Source organism: Canis lupus, chromosome 1 (genome assembly GCF_048164855.1).
Source record: "Canis lupus baileyi chromosome 1, mCanLup2.hap1, whole genome shotgun sequence".
NCBI classification, from domain to species: Eukaryota; Metazoa; Chordata; class Mammalia; order Carnivora; family Canidae; genus Canis; species Canis lupus.
Window position 1 is genome coordinate 109,288,336 of NC_132838.1, and position 22,831 is coordinate 109,311,166.

The 22,831-nt window shown below is 44.8% G+C and overlaps 1 protein-coding gene across 3 annotated transcripts in view; it reads right to left on the minus strand.

The window, feature by feature from the left end:
- Positions 1–18,224, minus strand: part of SAE1 (SUMO1 activating enzyme subunit 1) — an 82,746-nt gene extending 64,522 nt beyond the window's left edge. Inside the window, exons 1-2 of one of the 3 annotated variants that reach the window (XM_072773861.1) lie at positions 18,075–18,224; positions 5,493–5,604 (exon numbers count right to left, since the gene is read on the minus strand). In XM_072773861.1, coding sequence (XP_072629962.1) covers positions 5,493–5,573 — 81 coding nt within the window. In that variant the 5' untranslated portion in view covers positions 5,574–5,604; positions 18,075–18,224. Of the gene's footprint in view, positions 1–5,492; positions 5,619–13,485; positions 13,686–18,074 lie in introns of those variants that run through there. The other 2 variants (XM_072773863.1, XM_072773860.1) reach the window with 2 other exon arrangements.
- Between the last annotated feature and the right edge of the window lie 4,607 nt (positions 18,225–22,831).

The following is a 22,831-nucleotide window of genomic DNA, read 5'->3' on the forward strand; positions in this document are numbered from 1 at the left end:
TTACAGATTCCATTCTGTTCATAGAGCACTTCTTCACACATCAAACATCTAATTTAACCATTAATCTTCAGTATGACCTTGCTACCTTCACCAAGACTGAGTTCAACACAAGTAATCTCCCTCCTCTCCTCCAGGCAACTACCCACAGCACATTCTTTCCCTTACTACCTTTCCTCCAAGAAAATTAGCCTGTCTTCCTCCTATTCAAGGCCAGCCCTCTAATAGTATCCTTGACCCATCCTGTCCTGCTTCTTCAGGGATCTCATTACATACTGAGAGACTATACTTCATAGTGCTTAAGAGTAAGGCTCTGGAATAATTTAGGTTGGATTCAAATCTTGGATTCAAATCCTGGCTGAACCACTTACTTAACTGTGCGACCTTGACCAAATATATAGGAATCACAAACAAAGTGAGGAGGTTAATAAAAACAGTACACTTACTAATCACTCTATTAGTGCTGCTCTGCTCTTCCCTCACTGAACACCCAGTCTCTACGTGGACTCTTGGGTGTGGTATCCCCAGGATTCTCAGAATCACTTCTCTTTTTGCTCTGCATAGCCCCATAAACTCACTACTTTTAGTTTCTGCTGGTACTTCTCAAATTGTTCCTATTTGTACAGATTGCTTCCTGATCTATCGGAGTCTTTTTTTCTTTTAAGATTTTTTGTTTTTGTTTTGTTTTTGTTTTCAAAGATTTTATTTATTTATTCATAGAAACAGAGAGGGGCAGAGGCACAGGCAGAGGGAGAAGCAGGCTCCATGCAGGGAGCCTGACGTGGGACTCGATCCAGGGTCCCCAGGATCACACCCCAGGCTGCAGGCGGCACTGAACCGCTGTGCCACCAGGGCTGCCGTGATCTATCAGAGTCTTATATTAAACTGCCCACCAGATTATTTTCTCCTGGGTCTTCATATTCGACTTTTTTTTTTTTTTTTTAATCTATTGATGAGCCTACCAACCACCCATCCAATCACCGGAGTGAGAAACCTCAGTCTTTATATCCTTGTTATTTCCTTGATAGCAGCCACCTGCTGGGGTGGCTAAGCTCATGGACTTTTACCAAGAGACAATCCCTGGGTCCTGGTCATACCAACTACTGCGACCTTGGATGGGCCAGCAAGTCAATTCCCTTTCCTCAGTTTTCTTATCTGTAAGATAGGGATGACAATCCTTACATCTCAGAGTTGTTGTGAGGACTAAATGAAACGCAACTACAACTCTTAGAACAGTGTCCAGGACCTTCAGGAACTATCTGCTGCTACAATGATTCCTTGCTTTCCCTATGCTCCTGTATATAATACTACTGATTCTACCACTTAGTATTTGTCATCTCTGTGTGCTTCTTGCCTCTTCTACCACCAGTGCTATTACTTAGACCCTTTTCATCTCTCAGCTAAACTATTAAAGCAGCCATCTAAGTGGTCTTCTGCTCTGTATCTTGGGCAATCATATACAGTAACTAGTGAGCTACAGAAAGCCTGAAATGGACCAGGTCACCCACCCCAGATTTGAAACTCTAATGAATTCTGACCACCTAGAAGATTGAGTACAAGCTTACAGTAAGGCTTACTAGCAGGGGTTCATGATTTTGACCTTACCTGCAACCTGCTTCCACCCCCCACCACTCTGGGCTTCCCATTCTAAAAACACCAAATAGCACTGCTTGCTATATTCTATTTCTACCATGCTCTTCTATGACACTGCTAAGTTTCCTGCCTAAAATACAACCCCTCAACTTGAGAAATTTCTACTTTTTCTTTAAGTCTCAGCCAAGATCACAGCTCCAGGAAGCCTTTCGTGTCCCCCTACCACAACCTGAGTTAGGTAGCTGCTCTGGTTTCTGAAAAAACCTTGAGAATGGGAACCAAATCTTGTGCATCTTTGTATCACGAGTTATCTAGATGGGGCAGCCAGCAAGTACTCTAGGATATTTGATGTAAACAAAATGAAACACTCTGAAGAATTAACATCCTTGTTTTATAGATGAACAAAGAGGGTTGGCTGCCTGGCTGGTTCTATTCAATTGGTAGAGCATGCAACTTTTAATCCCAGTATTTTGAGTTTGAGCCCCACACTGGGTGTAGAGGTTACTAAAAAATAATAATAATAATAAGGAAAAAAAAAAAAAGATGAGAAAACTGAATCTCTGAGAGATTAAGTCTCTTGCCCAGCTTGAAGAGGTAGGATTTGAGTCCAAGTATGCAAAATTCCAGAGCTTTTGCACCAAGTGGCACAGTCTCCCTACGATGTTCCTAGTCAGGGAAAGAAAGCACAAGCAAACTGTGAAAGGTAGACCAACCAAAGAGTGTCCATGAATTTATGAAGTGGGAGTCAGGCTGATTAAGGTGACTAGGCCCAGGTTACATGAAGCCAGTGGTTCTCAACCCTCCTTGACTTTTACTCTATTTTTTAAAGATTTTTTTACTTATTCATGAGAGACAATAGAGAGGCAGAGACATAGGCAGAGGGAGAAGCAGGCTCCCTGCAGGGAACCCAATGTGGGACTCATTTCCAGGACTCCAGGATCACGACCTGAGCCGAAGGCAGACGCTCAAACCACTGAGCCACCCAGGTGCCCCTCTCTCTCACTTTTAGACTCACCTGGAGAGCTTTTTAACAACTCTCTCAAATATTCAAAGGACAGAGGGGATTGAGAACCACTCAGAGGAGTTAGGCTTTGCAGTGGAAAATAGGTAAGATACTGTAAGTCCTCAAAGTGAAGAGGGAAGGAATAACAGTCCGCCTGTGCACTCCACAACTGGGTGGCACCCATCACTGTCCTGACGCAAGGACAGAACCCCCATCACACACGCCTCAGTATTCTATCATTGTTTCCCATTCTCAGACTCTCCCAACCAGACGAAGAAGTCATCATCCCCACCTGATTTCATTTTCCCACACTGAGAGCCTTGACGTTGAGGAACCACCCTTCCCTATCTCTCTGCTCTAACCTCTACAGTACAAACAAATTCTCCCTCCAAATACCTCTAGGGGGCACTGTGGTTGGGGAGATGTCAAAAACTGAAAGTGCTCAGCCAGTTAATAATATGGCAGCTTGCTTGCAGGAATTTTCTTTCCTTAGGTTTTGAATTCAAGTCAAAAATCAATTTGTGGGCAGCCCTGGTGGCTCAGCGGTTTAGCGCCGCCTTCAGCCCAGGGTGGGATCCTGGAGACCCGGGATCGAGTCCCATGTCAGGCTCCCTGCATGGAGTGGAGCCTGCTTCTCCCTCTGCCTGTGTCTCTGCCTCTCTCTCTCTCTCTGTCTTTCATGCATAAATAAATAAAATCTTTAAAAAAAAAAATTTGTGACTGTGATATTAAGTAAACTAACCCATATTTCTTTCCATTGCAGAAGAATGATTTAAAAATCCTTATATTGGGATCCCTGGGTGGCGCAGCGGTTTGGCGCCTGCCTTTGGCCCAGGGCGTGATCCTGGAGACCCGGGATCGAATCCCACGTCGGGCTCCCGGTGCATGGAGCCTGCTTCTCCCTCTGCCTGTGTCTCTGCCTCTCTCTCTCTCTCTCTGTGTGACTATCATAAATAAATAAAAATTAAAAAAAAAATAATAAAAAAAAAAAAAAAAAAAAAAAAATCCTTATATTACTTTTTTCCTGAAACCCAAAGATGAGCTTTAAAAAATTTCATTAATATTTACTGTCTTCCACAAAGCTTATACCTCACCTGTGTGTACTAGTTACTTAGCATGTTCAAAGCCTACAAGGAAAGACACAGGGGTGCCTGGGTGGCTCAGTTGGTTAGGTGTTTGCCTTCGGCTTGGGTCATGATCCTAGGTCCTGGGATCAAGACCCACATAGGAAAAAAAAAAAAAACCCACATAGGGCTCCCTGTTCAGTGTGGAGTCTGCTTCTCCCTCTGCCCGTCCCCCTGCTCATGTTCATTCATGTGTGAGCACATGCGCTTGCTCTCTCTCTCTCAAATGGATAAGTAAAATCTTTAAAAACAAAAAATAGGGATCCCTGGGTGGCGCAGCGGTTTGGCGCCTGCCTTTGGCCCAGGGCGCGATCCTGGAGACCCGGGATCGAATCCCACGTCAGGCTCCCGGTGCATGGAGCCTGCTTCTCCCTCTGCCTGTGTCTCTGCCCCACCCCCCTCTCTCTCTGTGTGATTATCATAAATAAATAAAAAAATTTAAAAAAAAATAAAAACATTAAAAGAAAAAGATTGTCTTTAAAAAAAATAAAAATAAAATAAAAACAAAAAATAAAGACACAAATAGTATCATGTGATAATGTGATAACACAATCTTTAAATTATTTTACCTTAAAAAAATACGATTTCTAGAATTTGCTTTAAAATACTGTCCTAAGGGGATCCCTGGGTGGCGCAGCGGTTTGGCGCCTGCCTTTGGCCCAGGGCGCGATCCTGGAGACCCAGGATCAAATCCCACGTCGGGCTCCCGGTGCATGGAGCCTGCTTCTCCCTCTGCCTGTGTCTCTGCCTCTCTCTCTCACTGTGTGCCTATCATAAATAAATAATAAAAAAATTAAAAAAAAAATAAAAATAAAAAATAAAATAAAATAAAATACTGTCCTAGGGATGCCTGGGTGGCTCAGCAGTTGAGCGTCTGCCTTCAGCTCAAGTGTTGATCCCCAAGTTCTGGGATCAAGTCCCACATTGGGCTCCCTGCGAGGAGTCTGCTTCTCCCTCTCCCTATGTTTCTGCCTTCAATCTTTGTCTCTCATGAATAAATAAATAAAACCTTAAAAAAAATAATACTGTCCCAAAAAATACAGACCAAAAACGACTGGTCTCTGTAGAAGCCACATAGATGGGGTGTCAAATGTCATTCTACTTTTGTATGTATTTGAAATTTTCTATGAAAGAAAAAATGTTGAAGCATGAGAATGTAGAGAAAGAAGTTATTTTCACCTTGGAGAAACTGGTTAGAGAATGCTACATAGGAGCTGGCAATGATTATTATCAATAAATGGTAAGTCATATAATTATCAGATGTTCATTATGTGCAAGCACCATGCTAAGCAGTCTGCATCCATTCTTTCTGATCCACTGTTTTCCAAACTGTGAACTGTCTACGTGAAGCTCTGAGATACTTTTCAAACGTGTATATTCTTGAGCCTCACATCAGACATTCTAAAGCAGAATCACAGGTGATAAGGGTGAAGGCTAGCTATACCTTAACAAAGTCCCAAGGCAATTCTGCAATTTTAGTCATGCAGGTGGTTTAGAGGTACAAAGTGAAAAACCACCCTTCTGCTCCTCACTGTCATCCTCCAAGGGAGAGATCAACTACAGACAGGCAAGCTCCAGGAAGAGCAAGGAGTCTCACCAAAGTCGCCATGTAGGACATGCCAATGCCATGAAGGCCAAAGGCCACAGCTCCAGTAATGCCAGCCCTCCTTTCAGAGGCCTGCAGGGGGCACATGGGAATTCACAAAATCTCTAAGTGTTTATACTAAAGAGGGGAGACCATGAAGGAAGAGTGATAAGGTGGCCAAATATCTTACCTGTTCAGGATCCAACATGGTCAGTCCTTTCACTCCCGCCAGAATGAGATTCTTGGCAATTTCAGCCCCAAGTCCTTTCATGCCAACAAGCAGCACCCGGGAGGCCCGCAGCCTAGAAAGCAGACACTGTTAAGCAGATAAGAGAGTAGTGGAAGCTTCACCAAATCACTGAAAACCAAAACAAGTCAAAATAACAGTGAAGTAATTTTGGTTTTCATTAAATGCACAGAAACATGATGGCCTCAAATCTAAGAAACAGGCTGTAATCCATCCTGCAAAGAACGATTCATTCAACAAATATTTATTGAGCATCTACTATGCCAAGCACCCCTCTAAAATATACATATAGGAGTGAACAAGACAGACATAATCCTTGACCTCCTGGAGCTTTTATTTTATGGAAGAGATAGGATATGTCAAAAAGTGATGAAAATCAGGGACACCTGGCTGACTTACTCAGTAGAGCGACTCAATCTCAGGGCACTGAGTTTAAGATCCACGTTGGGTGTAAAACCTACTTTAAAAAAAATAAGTGATAAAAGTCAAGCAGGATATAGATCAAGAATGATGGAGGATGCTATTTTACTCAGACTGGACAACTAGACCTTTCTGATAAGGTGCTGAGCAAAAACCAAAATGAAATGAAAGAGGAAAAAAAATTTTTTTAAATATGAAATGAAAGAGGAACACCAAAAAAAAAAAAAAGAGAGAGAAAGAAAAGAAAACAAGAAAAGAAAAGAAAAGAAAAGAAAAGAAAAGAAAAGAAAAGAAAAGAAAGAAGGAAGGAAGGAAGGAAGGAAGGAAGGAAGGAAGGAAGGAAGGAAGGAAGGAAGGAAGGAAGGAAGGCGGGACGCCTGGGTGGCTCAGCGGTTGGGCGTCTGCCTTTGGCTCAAGGCATGATCCTGGATTCCCAGGATCGAGTCCCGCATCGAGCTCCTTGCATGGAGCCTGGTTCTCTCCTCCCTGTACCTGTGTCTCTCATGAACAAATAAATCTTGAAAAGGAAGGAAGGAAGGAAGGAAGGAAAGAAGGAAGGAAGGAAGGAAGGGAGGAAATACAGATATTTGGGAGAAGAACAAGTACAGAAACAGCAAATACAAAAGCCCTGAAGCAGAGGAGTGCTTGGCATTTCAGGGACTGGAAGGACAGAGTGGCTGAAGAACAAAGGGAAGTGAACAAAGTGAACAAAGGGAAGAATAGTAGGAGGTGGGTCACAGACAGAAGGGGCTACATCATGAAGGCACTGTAAGGGCTGAATTTTATTCTAAGCGCAACAGAAAGCTGGTAGGAGGTGGGGAGGAGATTCTTGGAGGAGGAAGAGTGTCACAGTTAAGGCGAAAGAGAATGAAGGCTTGGATTAGTATGACAGCAGAAGAAAAGGTCTTTTTTTTTTTTTAAATAAGATTTTATTTATTTTATTCATGAGAGACAGAGAGAGAGAGAGAGAGGCAGACACAGGCAGAGGGAGAAGCAGGCTCCATGCCCTAGCAGGCCTGAAGTGGGACTCAATCCAGGGTCTCCAGGATCAGGCCCTGGGACTGCTGAGCCACCCGGGGTGCCCCAGAAGAAAAGGTTTTAAAAAGAGTCTCCACTCATCCTACTAACTTTTACTTTTTTTTTTTTTTTAAGATTTTATTTATTTATTCATGAGAGACACAGAGAGAGACAGAGACAGAGGCAGAGGGAGACTCTCTGCAGGAAGCCTGATGTGGGACTCGATCCTGGGATTGATCCCATAACTCCCAGGATGGAGCCCTGAGCTGAAGGCAGTCGCTCAAATGGCTAAGCCACACAGGTGTCCCTACTTTTACTTTACATTTGCCTTATTTATCTCAATCTCCTATGTAGCTTCTCTTGTTACTCATGATTTATACTTGTCAAATAATTGTAGCTATAGTTTACCTACGCATTCTGAGCATAGGCAGCATTCATGCATTACCTCATTTATTTTTTAAAGTTTTTATTCGTCTAACCCCCACCCAACATGGGGCTTGAACTCACGACCCTAAGACCAAGTGTGACATCCTCATCTGACTGAGCGAGCCAGGCTCCGTGCATTATCTCATTTAATTCTCAACAATCTAGGACGCCTGGGTGGCTGAGCGGTCTGGCACCTGCCTTCAGCCGGGTGCGTGATCCTAGAGACCTACTATCGAGTCCCATATGGGACTCCCTGCATGGAGCCTGCTTCTCTCTCTGCACCTCTCATGAATAAATAAAATCTTTAAAAATAATAGTAATTCTCAACAATCTTGTAATATATTCTATTATCTCCATTTGACAAATGAGAAAACTAAAGCACAAAGAAGAAATGTATCCAAGGTTAAATAAGAATTTCTGGGGATCCCTGGATGGCGCAGCGGTTTGGCGCCTGCCTTTGGCCCAGGGCGCGATCCTGGAGACCCGGGATCGAATCCCACGTCGGGCTCCCTGCATGGAGCCTGCTTCTCCCTCTGCCTGTGTCTCTGCCTCTCTCTCTCTCTCTCTCTCTGTGACTATCATAAATAAATAAAAATTTAAAAAAAAAAAAAAAAGAATTTCTGTGGCTGAGATTCAAATTCAACTATCAACCACTATCAACACTACAATAAATTGGTCCTGGGCAGCCCAGGTGGCTCAGCGGTTTAGAACCACCTTCAGCCCAGGTCATGATCCTGGAGACCTGGGATTGAGTCCCACGTCGGGTTCCCTGCATGGAGCCTGCTTCTCCCTCTGCCTGTGTCTCTGTCTCTGCCTCTGTGTGTGTGTGTGTGTGTGTGTTTCTCATGAATAAATTTAAAGATCTTAAAAAAAATAAATAAATTGGTCCTTATATGAGACCATCAGGATTGACACCTATGACACAGTACATACTCAGCCACTATTATGGCAAATGTGTATCTATGGAACCAAATGAATTTCTTATGAATAATAGCAATGTTAGATAATGAGTATCTAAAAAACAGGGAAGGGCAGCCCAGGTGGCTCAGCAGCTTAGCACCGCCTTCAGCCCAGGGCCTGATCCTGGAGACCTGGGATTGAGTCCCACATCAGGCTCCCTGCATGAAGCCTGCTTTTCCCTCTGCTTGTGTGTCTGCCTCTCTTCTCTCTGTGTCTCTCATGAATAAATAAATAAAAATCTTAAAAAATATAAAATAATAAAATAACAATAAAAAAATAAAAAAATAAAAAATAAAAACAGGGAAGTTTCTGAAGTTCCTTTCTTGTAAACTCAAAATCTCAGAGTTGAGTCCTTAGAAAGGTAGTAACACTTGCCCCTCCTTTTTGCAGATGTGGAACTGAAGGTCAACAAATTGTGTGACTGACCTAAAGTCAAAAGAGGTGGTTAGTATACCTATTAGAGAAAGAATGAAAAAAAAAAAAAAAAGAGCTGGTTAGTAGAATTGGTAATTGAACCTAGGTTTCTTGATCTCCCAGGTCTTTGCAACGTACAGTCATTTCATTCAACAAATACATCTGAACGTCTACATACTTGCAAGCACTAGAAATTTTAATAAGACCAATCAAACTCCTTTAATTATCAGACATTTATAAAATACTTGTCCTCGGGCAGCCCTGGTGGCTCAGCGGTTTAGTGCTGCCTTTGGCCCAGGGCATGATCTTGGAGACCCAGGATTGAGTCCGTCAGGCTCCCTGCATGAAGCCTGCTTCTCCCTCTGCCTGTGTCTCTGCCTCTCTCTGTGCCATAAATAAATAAATAAATAAATAAATAAATAAATAAATAAATAAGAACTTGTCCTCATGGAACTCATCATGTACTTCATCTTTCCAGTCACCTCTCTCCCTTCCTCACATTTAGATATGGAATAAACTACTGTTGAGTGCAAGAAAAATCAGACAGGCCTATGTTGTGAAAGGAAATGCAAAAACTGAAGCATACATTCTGAAAACTAACAAAGCAGCTAGCTTTTTTTTCTTTTTAAGATTTTATTTATTTATTCACGAGAGACACAAAGAGAAAGAGTCAGAGACACAGGCAGAGGGAGAAGCTGACCCCATGCAGGGAGTCTGACGCGGGACTCAATTCCCGAGTCTCCAGGATCACACCCTGGGCTGCATGCGGCGCTACCGCTGCACCACCAGGGCTGCCCAAGAAGCTAGCTTCTAACACCCTCTTTTATGTTAATTTGACTGTAAGAATAAGCCTCACAGAAAATGAGCTTTGGTGGGGGGTGGTGAACCTGAAGCGAATGACTTAGAATCAACTCCTATTTCTATTTATTTGGTGTGTGACCTTGGGAATCTGCTCTATGCCTTGAACCTCATCCATAAAATGGGCTGGCTACGTACCATAGCAAGAAATGCAAAGTCACATGCTGACAGGGTCCAGACAATTATATCAACAAATGAAGCTGAACTGATAGGAGACGACCACTAGGAACCCATGTGCCATGTCGGAGGCAGCCTCTACCTAGCGTCAACCAATGTGGAATGTCTGACCTTTCCATTCTTTTTTTTTTTTTTATTAAAGATTTTATTTATTTATTCATGGGGGGGTGGGAAGCAGAGACACAGGAGGAGGGAGAAGCAGGCTCCATGCAGGGAGCCCAATGCAGGACTGGATCCCGGGGTCTCCAGGATCATGCCCTGGGCCAAAGGCAGATGCTCAACCACTGAGGTACCCAGGTGTCCCAAGTTCTCTAAATTCTTTAATGCTGGCAACTAATTTCAAACAATTTAAAACACCACATGAAAGATATAGCCCAGTTTTTAACTTCTAGACAATGTGAGTTCCCTTGAAGGCACTTTTTTTTTAAGGCACTTTTTATTATTACTCTCCTTTCCAGTTCTCAGATAACCTTGGTCCAACATCACATAGAAGTAGTAATAAAATTCTGCCAGAATGCAGCCTGCCAATTCCTAGGCCATTTTCCATTCCACAAAAGAACCCGAGGCTCCAGAATTACCCTATTCCACTTGGAGTTTCCTTAGAGCCAAGTCAATTTGCTTTGCGGAGCCTCCTTCCTGCCTGTACAGGGGAAATCACTGTCCTTCCTACTTCAGAGAGCTGCTATGAGACTCAGTTGAAAATGGACATGAAGATACTATACCAAATTCTGCAAGACTGTCTACAGAGATTCAAATTATAAAGGTATATATATAACCCCTTCCTTACCTCCCAGGACCCTCAATCCTTTTCAGGTTCTCTACCAAGTTCAGTGGCTCTCCGCTGCCTGAGAATAACTCTCATCTCTTCCAAGAATTCCATACCCTGACTTTGATTGGTCTCTTACATCATTTCCTCCTTAGCAGCCCCCATCCATTCTTTACTGCTCCTCAGAGGAATCATTACTACCCCTTTGTCAGTTCTCGCACTACATTCCAGCTTAACCTTCACCAGCTTTGCCCTACCACAAACAAAACTTCGAGCTCCCCCGCTTAGGGTCCCTTTCCCAACCCTTTAGGACCTTTTAACACTCAATCCTTCAAATAGCAGTCCCTGGGGGATCCCTGGGTGGCTCAGTGGTTTAGCGCCTGCCTTTGGCCCAGGGCGTAATCCTGGAGTCCCGGGATCGAGTCCCACATCAGGCTCCCGGCATGGAGCCTGCTTCTTCCTCCTCCTGTGTCTCTGCCCCTCTCTTTCTCTCTCTCTCTATCATAAATAAATAAATCTTAAAAAAAAAAAAAAAAAAAAACCTCAAATAGCAGTCCCTAAAATCAATCAGCTCCACCTATGTCCTCAGACCTATTTTCACCATTTACTTCCCAATTTTCCACTTCAGATGCCTTCTTCAATCCTCAGACCAATGCTTGCCTCAATGCTTGCCTCACACAATGCTCCCTCCCTCAACCTCATAAAACCCTACATACCTGAAAGGAGACTGAAAACTCAGATTCACCCCACCTTACCACATACACTTTCTCACCAAAAAATTCTAGAAACTCCCACCTTTCAAACTAAATTCTCTTGGCCTGCCTGCCACTTTAACCCTTAAATAAATTAATTCTAGGATGCCTGGATGGCTCAGTGGTTGAGTGTCTGCCTTTGTCTCAGGTCATGATCCCGTCCTGGGATCGAGTCCCACTTCGGGCTCCCTGCATGGAGCCTGCTTCTCCCTCTGCCTGTGTCTGTGTCTCTGCCTCTGCCTCTCTGTGTGTGTGTGTTTCTATGAACAAATAAATAAAATCTTTAAAATTAATTAATTAATTAAAATAAAATAAAATCATCCTTGAGTTCTGGCTCTCATACCCCGCACACTGTATCCTTCAACAAATCCTGCCTCCTCCTCACCTTGAAAATATATTCAGGGGATCCCTGGGTGGCGCAGCGGTTTGGCGCCTGCCTTTGGCCCAGGGCGCTATCCTGGGGACCCGGGATCGAGTCCCATGTCGGGCTCTCGGTGCATGGAGCCTGCTTCTCCCTCTGCCTATGTCTCTGCCTCTGTCTCTCTGTGACTATCATGAATAAATAAAAAAATTAAAAAAAAAAAAAAAAAAAAAAAAAGAAAATATATTCAGTACATTTCTCCCCTTCTCTAGAGTTTCAAGCTACCACGACTTAGGTCCCAAGGGGATTATTACAGATCTCCTAACCAGAATCCTCATCTTCACTTCTGTCCACTTCAACCTATTCTCCCCACAGCCAAGAGTGAACCTTCTGAAATGCAAATCTGGTTGTGTTATTCCCTAAGCTCAAAACTCTCCAGTGAGTTTCCCAGAATACTTGGAATAAAAAAGCTACTCCTCCTTTGAAAAAAAAAAAAGCTACTCCTCATTTGGTTCCAATCACCTTCTTTCTCTCATTTGGCAAGCATGCCCTGGCCTCCAGGATTTTTTTTTTTTTTTTTTTCAGGATTTTATTTACACTGTTTTCTCTCTGCTAGCAAGATTCTTCCACATGACTCTCTTCCTTTATACAGGTCTGAGGCTCAATGTTACCTCTTCAGAGGCCTTCCCTGGCCTCCCTATCAAAATAGCACTCCCACCTCAGTATCCTTTATTGATCCTCTTACCTTGCTATATTTCTCTCTCTGGCACTTGCATTACTTAATACATTATTTATGTTTTTTGTTTCCCTCACCAGAATGTACACTACATGCGGGCAAGGAGTCCTTCTAGTTCATTAATATATGCTCTGTGCCTCAAACAGTGCTTGTGGCAGGTGCTCAATAAATGTTTGATCAAATCCAGTGCCTGGTGGCTCAGTGGTTGAGCGTCTGCCTTTGAATCAGGGCGTGATCCCGGGGTCCTGGGATCAAGTCCCACATCGGGCTCCCCGCAGGGAGCCTGCTTCTCCCTCTGCCTATGTCACTGCCTCGGTCTCTCATGAATAAATAACATTTAAAATATATATATTTGATCAAATCAATCACCTCTTTCAAAGTCCTCATCCCCTCCGATATCTATTCATTACCCAGGTATGCCCAACCCCAGTGTGCAGTCCTCTCTCTAGACACACCCCCGTATCTAGGCATAAGCAACCTCTTGAGTAGCTCCAGCCCCTAGGCTCTCCAGGACTCTCTAGAGTCTCACTTGAAATAACTTGCTCCCAAACTCCCCCAAGCCCTCCTCCTTTCATACTGGTCCACCCTTTAGGAGCCACAGGTAGGCAAGCTCGCCCCTGTTCGGTTCGCCAGTCCCCTCAGCGTCCAGCAGAGAACGGGTTCCCACTACCTAGGAATGAATGAACTACGCTCCCACTTCACCCTTCCCCTGCGCCCTCCTACCCCTAAGCGCCCACCACCACTCCCTCCGGGCGGCCGCGGCCCGGAGTTTGAGTCCTCCTCATTCCTCAAGGCTCGCCCACCGTCCCTTTCCAGAGGCCTCCCTCGGAACGACCCTCCGTGCCACCCCGGAGGTCGCCGCTTCCCACATCTTCCAGAAACACCCCTAACCAACCCCTCGGGGACTCTCAAGAACGCCACCATCCCCCGGCACATAATTCCCGCCTCCTCGCTTCAAATCAGACCCTCCGGCTCCGTGAGGGCCGCGAAAGCCTCAGGGCAGACGCCCCCCTCCAGACCCTCAGCCCCACAAGCGCTCTGGCCCTGACCGTTTCTGGGCCTCCAATCCCCACAGGCGGATCTGCCGGTCATACTGCGCCGCCTCCTCCTCGCTGATGCCGCCGCCAGCCTCCTCCTTCTCCACCATGGCGCCGGCTCTAGCTGCCTGCACTCGGGTCCTGCCCACGGCAACCGCCCGCCGGCCCCACGCGCCGCCAACCGCCGCCGGCCGCGCGCCCGGGCCGCGTCTGCGCCTGCGCGCGGGCCCGCGCCTGCGCAGGACCTCCTCCGTCGCCCGGCCCGCCCCTAGAACCCGGGACCACGTGGACCTCCCCAGCCTCAAAGGCGGGCCAGCGGGGACTGCCAGTCACGTGACCGGGCTCCAACCAAAACTACCTCCAAGATGGCGCGGTTTCTTGTTCTGGAGACCGCCGCTACCCAAATGCTCGTTTATGGCGCTATTAATTCAGCAACTATTTATCGAGCAGCTGCTGAAATTCCGTTGTTGGGCGTGTTGTGAAATAGAGCAGCGAATAAAATAGACAAATCACTGCCCTCATGGAGTTTATGTTCTGTTGAGAGCCCGAAGAATAGAAATTAGGCTGTGATAAACGCTGCAGAGAAAAAGCCAGATATGGGACCGCAGGGTTGCGGGAGGGGCCAGACAGAAGGTCTCTCCGAGAAGGTGATATTGAACAGAGATCTGAAGGGAAAAAACAAGCCGTGTGGATAACTGGGAAATGGAGCATTTCCGGTCAGGGCAAATAGCAGGTGCAAGGCCCTGAAGCTGGAATAGGCTAGCATAGAACTGTGGAGAGGGCAAGGTAGCTGGAGCAGAGTGAGAGCATGGGCAGCTGGTAAGAGGTGAAATCATAGATGAAGCAAGTAGGGCATCATGTAGGGCCTTGTAGGCTAGTGCTAGCTGTTCCGTATTTTTCTTAGGCAAGGTGCCTTTTTGTTATCCATTCAACAAATATTTATTTAGCACTTGTATGGATCAGCTATTGGTCTCAGGCTAGGTAGAGCACTGAAAAAAAATAGCTGTCTTCATGGGCACCTGGGTGGCTCAGATGGTTGGGTGTCTGCCTTCTGCTCAGGTCATGATCTCAGGGACCTGGGATCAAGCCCTGCCGTGGGCTCCCTACACTGAGGGGAGCCTGCTTCTCCCTGTCCCTCTGCCAGCTGCTCCCCCTTCTTGTGCCCTGTGTCAAATAAGTAAAATGTTTTTTAAAAAAATAGCTACCTTCTCATAGAGTTAAAATGGATTTTAGGGGATCCCTGGATGGCTCAGAGGTTTAACGCCTGCATTCGGCCTGGGTATGGTCCTGGAGACCCCCAATCGAGTCCTGCATCGGGCTCCCTGCATGGAGTCTGCTTCTCCCTCTGCCTGTGTCTCTGCTTCTCTCTCTGTGCCTCTCATGAATAAATAAATCTTTAAAAAAATAATAAAATGGATTTTACATGAATTCTTTCTCTAATCCTTGTAAGATTCTAGTTTCTTTAATATTCCTATTTCAGGGACACTGCGTGGGTGGCTCAGCCGTTTGGCGCCTGCCTTGGACTCAGGGCCTGATCTTGGAGACCCGGGATCAAGTCCCACTTCAGGCTCCCTGGATGGTGCTTGGTTCTCTTTCTGCCTGTGTCTCTGCCTCTGTCTCTCATGAATAAATAAAATGTTTAGTATTAGTAGCCTGAATGAAGTCTTACTATCTTAGAGGTAAAACTAGGATTCAAATCCAAGCTGTGTGGCACACGTACTTCATCAGGAGGTTATATTCTTGGTGGTATATTAAGCGTCTACTATGTACTCTGATCACGCCCCTGAGGAACATACTCTGTGAACCTCAAAGATGGACATTTCATCCCCTTTTACAGATTACAATTCTGGGACTCAGAAAAGAGTAGAAATTCATTAAAGATCACAATATCGGGATCCCTGGGTGGCGCAGCGGTTTGGCACCTGCCTTTGGCCCAGGGCCCGATCCTGGAGACCCGGGATCGAGTCCCACGTCGGGCTCCCGGTGCATGGAGCCTGCTTCTCTCTCTGCCTGTGTCTCTGCCTGTGTCTCTGCCTCTCTCTCTCTCTCTCTCTCTATCATAAATAAATAAAAATTAAAAAAAAAAACAGTTAAAAAAAGATCACAATATCACTCAAAAAAAGCTGATGCTTACTCTTGGTTATGGATATGGAACAAATTATGTAAAAAATTAGAGATTTAAAGCAACAATAAATAGTTATTATCTCTTAAAGTTTCTGTGGGTCTGGAATTCAGAGCAGCTCGTCTAGTCTCTTCTGGCACAAGGTCTTTCATGATGATGCAGTCAGATGTCACCTGGGGCTCCAGTCATCTAATGGCTTGTGATGGAAGATCCCTTTCCGAGGGGACTCACTCCTATGGCTGGCAAGTTGATGTTGGCTGATGGCCGGGGTCCTCAGTTCCTTTCCACGTGGGCATAACCACTGGGCTGCTGGAGTGCCCTCATGACGTTGTCTGGCTTCCCCCAGAGTGAGAGATCCACTGAAAGCAGCAATGCCTTTTATAACTCAGCCTTGAAACTCACACACTGTCACTTCTGCAATATCCCATTGATCACATCCAGTTGTATTCATTGTGAGAGAGGACAATACAGGATATGAATACTAAGGGGAAGGATCCTTCAGAGATCATCTTGGAGACTGACCAGTTATCACAATGACTGTGCACCAGGCCCTGTGAAAATACGGCGAACAGGGGTGCCTGGATGGCTCAGTCAGTTAGGCATCTGCCTTCTGCTCAGGGTCCTGGGATGAGCTCCACATCAGGCTCCCCACTCAGTGGGGAGTCTGCTTCTCCCCCTCCACCACTTGTACTCTCTTGCACATTCTCCCTCTCAAATAAATAAAAGAAAGAAAAGAAAGAAAGAAAGAAAGAAAGAAAGAAAGAAAGAAAGAAAGATGGATGGGATCCCTGGGTGGCGCAGCGTTTGGCGCCTGCCTTTGGCCCAGGGCGCGATCCTGGAGACCCGAGATCGAGTCCCACGTCAGGCTCCCGGTGCATGGAGCCTGCTTCTCCCTCTACCTGTATCTCTGCCTCTCTCTCTCTGTGATGTGACTATCATAAATAAATAAAAATTAAAAAAAAAAAAGAAAGAAAGAAAATATGTTGAACAAAAGAAACATGGATCTGCCTTGTGTTGTGCTGATCAGCTTATAAGGAAGTCAGGCAGTATCTTATCAAAGAATTATTCATTAAATGTTCTCGACAAATATTTACCATATCCCTACTATGTGTTTGACTTTGTGCCAGGCACTGGGATATAATAGTGTAAAAGTGGACATACTCCTGCTTTAGGCACAGTCATAGGCCAGTGGGAGAGAGAAAACAGTCACATTAATATAAATAGAAACTTCATGAAGTGCTGTGAAGGAAGAAAGAGCTATGATAGTGTTTGACTTACTGTTGGAGTCGGAAAAAGGATATTCTGAGAATGTAAACTTTCTGCCGAGCCTTACAGAATAAGTAAAGCTTAAATAACAAAACAGGGGAAGAACCCCAGGCAGAAAGGATGGCAGCATCCCGGTGTGACCCAGAGTTTAAGTTCATTCATTCTTTTTTTCTTTTTTTTTTTTTTAAGATTTTATTTATTGGGCAGCCCTGGTGGCGCAGCGGTTTAGCGCCGCCGGCAGCCGGGGGTGTGATCCTGGAGACCCGGGATTGAGTCCCACATCGGGCTTCCTGCATGGAGCCTGCTTCTCCCTCTGCCTGTGTCTCTGCCTCTCTCTCGCTCTCTCTGAATGAATAAATAAATAAATCTTTAAAAAAAAAAGATTTTATTTATTCATTTGACACAGAGAAAGAGAAAGAGAGCCAGTGCACAAGCAAGGGGAGGAGGCAGGAGAGGGAGAAGCAGGCTCTGGGCTGATCAGGGAGCCTGATGAGAACTCGATCCTAGGACTCTGGGATCATGACCGAGCCACCCAGGTGTCCCTCTCTTCTTTCTTTCTTTCTTTCTTTCTTTCTTTCTTTCTTTCTTTCTTTCTTTCTTTCTTTCTTTCTTTCTTTCTTTCTTCTTTCTTTTCTTTCTCTTTCTTTTAAGATTTTATTTACTGATTTGAGAGAGAGAGAGAACACTAGAGAGAGTGAGCACGAGGTGGGGGGAAGAGCAGAGGTGGGGAGAGGGAGAAGCAGGCTCCTCACTGAGGAAGGAGCCTGATGCAATGCAGGGCTCTATCCCAGGACTCTGGGATCATGACCTGAGCCATAGGCAGATGGCTAACCACCGATCCACCCACTGCCCCTAGAGATTACTTAATTTAAAAAAAAAAAAAAAAAAAAAGGTTAAAGTGGTGGATTAAAATCATTAGTGTAACCAAAGTACTGGATAAAATAACTAGCATAAATGTTAACGTATATTTTAATCAGAATTGTAAAAAAAATTAATGCATTATACCAAACCCCACAGAATTGTACTTTAAATATGTGAAATGCGTGCTCTGTGAATACTTTAGTAAAGCTATAAAATAAAAAAAGAAGAAAAGAAATAGAAGCTTCCACTTTGCCTCCCTTGGGACACTTGATTTTAATCCCTGGCTCCTTGCTAGGAGAAGCCAAAACAGCCCGTAAAGTAGTCCATGTGGAGAAGACCCAAAGCTCCTTACCCTCAGGGAATCCGACAACCCCAGGCAACAGGCAACACCAACTTGCCACTTGACTGAGCCATCTTGGATGTGGATCCTCCGGCAGCTGGTCAACCTCTGGCAGCTGGTCAAGTCACACCAGATGGAGCAGAGGCAGAGACAAGCCATTCCTTCTGAGTCCTGCCTGAAGAAGTTCCGATCAGTAAGCAAAATAAATTATTGCTATTGATTTACACCACAGTGTTTTGGGATCACTCGTTACAGGGCATTAGATTACCTGGATACTGCCTCCTACCAACTGTCTCCTGCTTTCTTCTTTCTCCTTTCTCTCCGTTGTTTCCTTCTCTGTCCCTGCCCCTGAAGTGTGGCCATTCTCATGCAAATGAATGTCTCAATCTTTTATCTTTCTCTCCCAGACTCTCTTTCCCCTCCTCTGCCAATACTCTCTATCTTTCTGAATTTAGTTTCTCTGACATTCTCATTCATTCAGTATTCCCTGACCACCTTCTCTGTGCCCAGCCCTGTGCTGGGTGATACATAAACCCTAGAGGACTATTTTGTCCTGTGGAGTCACAGATGACCTCTCCGAGAAAGCAAATGACCTAGTAGAGATGTGAGGACTGAAGACAAGTCAGGTGACTGATATAGGACAGATCTGGATAAAGGCATCAATTAAGAAACTAGATCTTAAAAAAAAAAAAAAAAAAAAAAGCCTCTTCCTTCAGCTCAAGTCATGGTCCTAGAGTCCTGGGATCAAGACCTGCATCAGGCTCCTGGTCCAGTGGGGACTCTATTTCTCTCTGCTCCTCTACCCACTCATGTGCTCTCTCTCTCTCTCAAATAAATAAATAAAATATTTAAAAATAAATAAAATCTTTAAAAATAAATAACTCTTGGGCAGCCCAAGTGGCTCAGCAGTTTGGTGCCACCTTCGGCCCAAGGTGTGATCCAGAAGACCCAGGATCAAGTCCCACGTCAGGCTCCCTGCATGGAGCCTGCTTCTCCCTCTGCCTGTTTCTGCTTCTCTCTCCCTGCGTCTCTCATGAATAAATAAATAAAATATTTTTTAAAAATGTATAAAAAAGAAAGAAAGAAACCAGATCATGGGGATGCTGGCTGGTTCAGTGGCTATAGGGTTGGGAGTTCGAGCCCCATGCTAGATGCAAAGATTACTTAAAGATCATCTTTTTTTGGAATCCCTGGGTGGCGCAATGGTTGAGTGCAAAATCTTTTTTTAGGTGAATTCTACTTAAAATTCTACCTTGAGCCTTGAATTCACAACACTGAGATCAAGAGTCATACGCTCTACCAACTGACCCAGCCAGGCGCCCCACAAATTTTTATTTTGAAGATTTTCAAGCTTACAGAAAAAAACTAATCCAATGAATATTCATACATTCTCTGTCTAGATTCATGAATTTTTAAATTATTTCATTTTTATTTGGTAAAGATTTTACTAGCAAGAGAGATAGCAAGAGAGAGCACAAGCAGGAGGAGAGCAGAGGGAGAGGGAGCAGCAGGCTTGCCACTGAGCAGGGAGCCCAACTCGGGGCTCTGTCCCCAGGACCCTGAGATCATGACCTGAACCAAAGGCAGACATTTAATCAACTGAGCCATCCAGGTTCCCCTAGATTCATTAATTTGAAGTTTAGGAACATTTTCTCTATCCCTCTCCCTCTCACATGCACACACATTTTGTTTTATAAATCTTTATTTTTTTATTTTTTTTAATTTATTTTTATTTATTTATGATAGTCATACAGAGAGAGAGGCAGAGACACAGGCAGAGGGAGAAGCAGGCTTCATGCAGGGAGCCCGACATGGGACTCGATCCCAGGTCTCCAGGATCAGGCCCTGTGCTGAAGGCGGCGCTAAACCGCTGAGCCACCTGGACTGCCCATACACAATGACTGCCAAACTTCAGTCATTCCACATCTTTTTTTTTTTTTTTTTTAATTTATTTATGATAGTCACAGAGAGAGAGAGAGAGGCAGAGACACAGGCAGAGGGAGAAGCAGGCTCCATGCACCGGGAGCCCGACATGGGATTCGATCCTGGGTCTCCAGGATCGCGCCCTGGGCGAAAGGCAGGCGCTAAACCGCTGCGCCACCCAGGGATCCCCATTCCACATCTTTAAATCAATGCAGGGAAAAAATTCGAAAACCAATAGGCCAGGTTCTCTTAAATACTTCCTGCATATAAAAAGCCAAATATGCACACATTCCTTAAACCAAAACATTAATTCTGGAGGTGTGAGCCACTTGAAATTTTCTATATTTAACTCCAAATATTCCTAAGGTTAAATAATGCCAACTAAGGAAATAATTATGGCAACAAAGGGAATCAAGTTCTCTTGATTATTGCTATGGCAATTGCATTTTGCACAGTTGACTACAGCAGTATCTCCCATTCTTAGAGATTTTTTTAAAAGATTAGGGATCCCTGGGTGGCGCAGCGGTTTAGCGCCTGCCTTTGGCCCAGGACGATCCTGGAGACCGGGGATCGAATCCCATGTCAGGCTCCTGGTGCATGGAGCTTGCTTCTCCCTCTGCCTATGTCTCTGCCTCTCTCTCTCTCTCTCTTTGTGTGTGACTATCATAAATAAATAAAAATTTACAAAAAAAAATTTTTTTAAAAAAGATTTTATTTATTTATTTGAGAGAGAAAGATACAGAGTGAGCAAGACCATGAGTGAGGGGAGAGGGAGAGGGAGTGAGGAGAGAGGGAGAAGCAGACTCCCCACCACGCAGGGAGCCCAACACAGGACTCCATCCCAGGACCTTGGGATCATGAATTGAGCTGAAGGCAGATGCTTAACCAACTGAACCATCCAGGAGCACCCCATGTTCTTTTTTTAAGGCTGAATATGAATATATTCCATTGTAAGTATATAGTACGTTTTATTTATCCATCCATCCATTCAGTAGACTTTTTTTTTTTAAGATTTTATTTATTTATTCATGAGAGACACAGAGAGAGAGAGGCAGAGACACAGGCAGAGAGAAGCAGGCCCCGTGCAGGGAGCCTGATGCGGGACTCGATCCGGGGACTCCAGGATCATGCCCTGAACCAAAGGCAGACGCTTAACCACAGAGCCACCCCGGCGTCCCTATTCAGTAGACATTTGGGTTGCTTTTAACCTTTCAAGACTGTGTGAATAATGTTGCTATAAATATGGGTGTACAAATATCTCGTTGAGACCCTGTTGAGACAATGGGATTGTGTATATATATATATATGTATATACACCCATGGGGCAGTTTGTTTTTAAGCAACAGCTAATCAGAACAGCTGCCTAAACCGAGACTTTGTTGCTTAAAAGGGGTGGAGAGCATTTATTCAATAGATCAGGCCCCTGGGTTTCAGAATTATATAATTACCTCCACCCAGGTGACTGCTCACTGTTAACCAAAGCAGTGATTCTCAGTCCCACCTGCACATTAGGATTATCTGGGGAACTTTTCAGCAAATATAGTGCCCAGGCCCCACCTTCAGAGACTGATTAATTGGTCTGGGCTGGAGCTGAAACACTGGGATTTTTACAAAATGCTCCCCAGATAATTCTAAAATGCAGTCAGGGTGGAGAACCCTGGAACACAGATCTGTGTGGTGTTTTTATTCCAGTTTCAATTCTTTTCCTCCCCTTCCTGTTAGAACCAAAGAATTCTTAGGGTTGTTTAAAAGACATCAATTAGGAGTGCCTGGCTGGCTCAGTCAGTGGGATATGTGATTCTTGATCTCGGAACCTTGAATTCAAGCCCCACGTTGGGCATAGGGCTTACTTAAAAAAACACTTAAAAACAGACAGGAGGGCAGCCCGGGTGGCTCAGCGTTTTAGTGCTGCCTTCAGCCCAGGGCCTGATCCTGGAGTCCCGGGATCGAGTTCCACCCACATCAGGCTCCCTGCATGAAGCCTGTTTCTCCCTCTGCCTGTGTCTCTGCCTCTCTGTTTCTCATGAGTAAATAAATAAAATCTTAAAAAAAAAAAAAAAAAAAAAAAAGGGATCCCTGGGTGGCGCAGCGGTTTGGCGCCTGCCTTTGGCCCAGGGCACGATCCTGGAGACCCGGGATCCAATCCAACGTCGGGCTCCTGGTGCATGGAGCCTGCTTCTCCCTCTGCCTGTGTCTCTGCCTCTCTCTCTCTCTGTGACTGTCATAAATTAAAAAAAAAAAAAAAAAGACAGAAGTAGGCACCTGGCTGGCTCAGTCAGTAAGGGGCTTCACTCTTGATCTCTGGGTTGTGAGCTCCAGCCCCTTGTTGGGTGTAGAGATTACTTAAAAATAAATAAACTTAGCACCACCTTCAGCCCAGGGTGTGATCATGGGGACCTGGGATCGAGTCCCACATCAGGCTCCCTGAATGGAGGGAGCCTGCTTCTCCCTCTGTGTCTCTGCCTCTCTCTTCTTTCCGGTCTCTCATGAATAAATAAATAAAATCTTTAAAAATACATAAATAAACTTAAAAAAAAAAGCTAAACTAGCAGGTTAGGGGGATGGTCAGTGAGTAGGAGTAAGGAACTTACTGAGCTTATTTTTACTTTTTAAATATTTTCTTTAATAGAAAAGGTGTGAAAAAAAAATAGAGAAGGTGTGCACGCACAGGGGAATGGTGATAGGACCAGAGGAAAAGAGAATCTGGAGCAGACTCTCCACTGAGCTTGGGAGCTGGAGGGGGGCTTGATCCCTGATGCAGAGCTCAATACCACAACCCTGAGATCATCACCTGAGCCAAAATCAAGAGTCGTATGGTTAACCCACTGAACCACCCAGGCACCCCT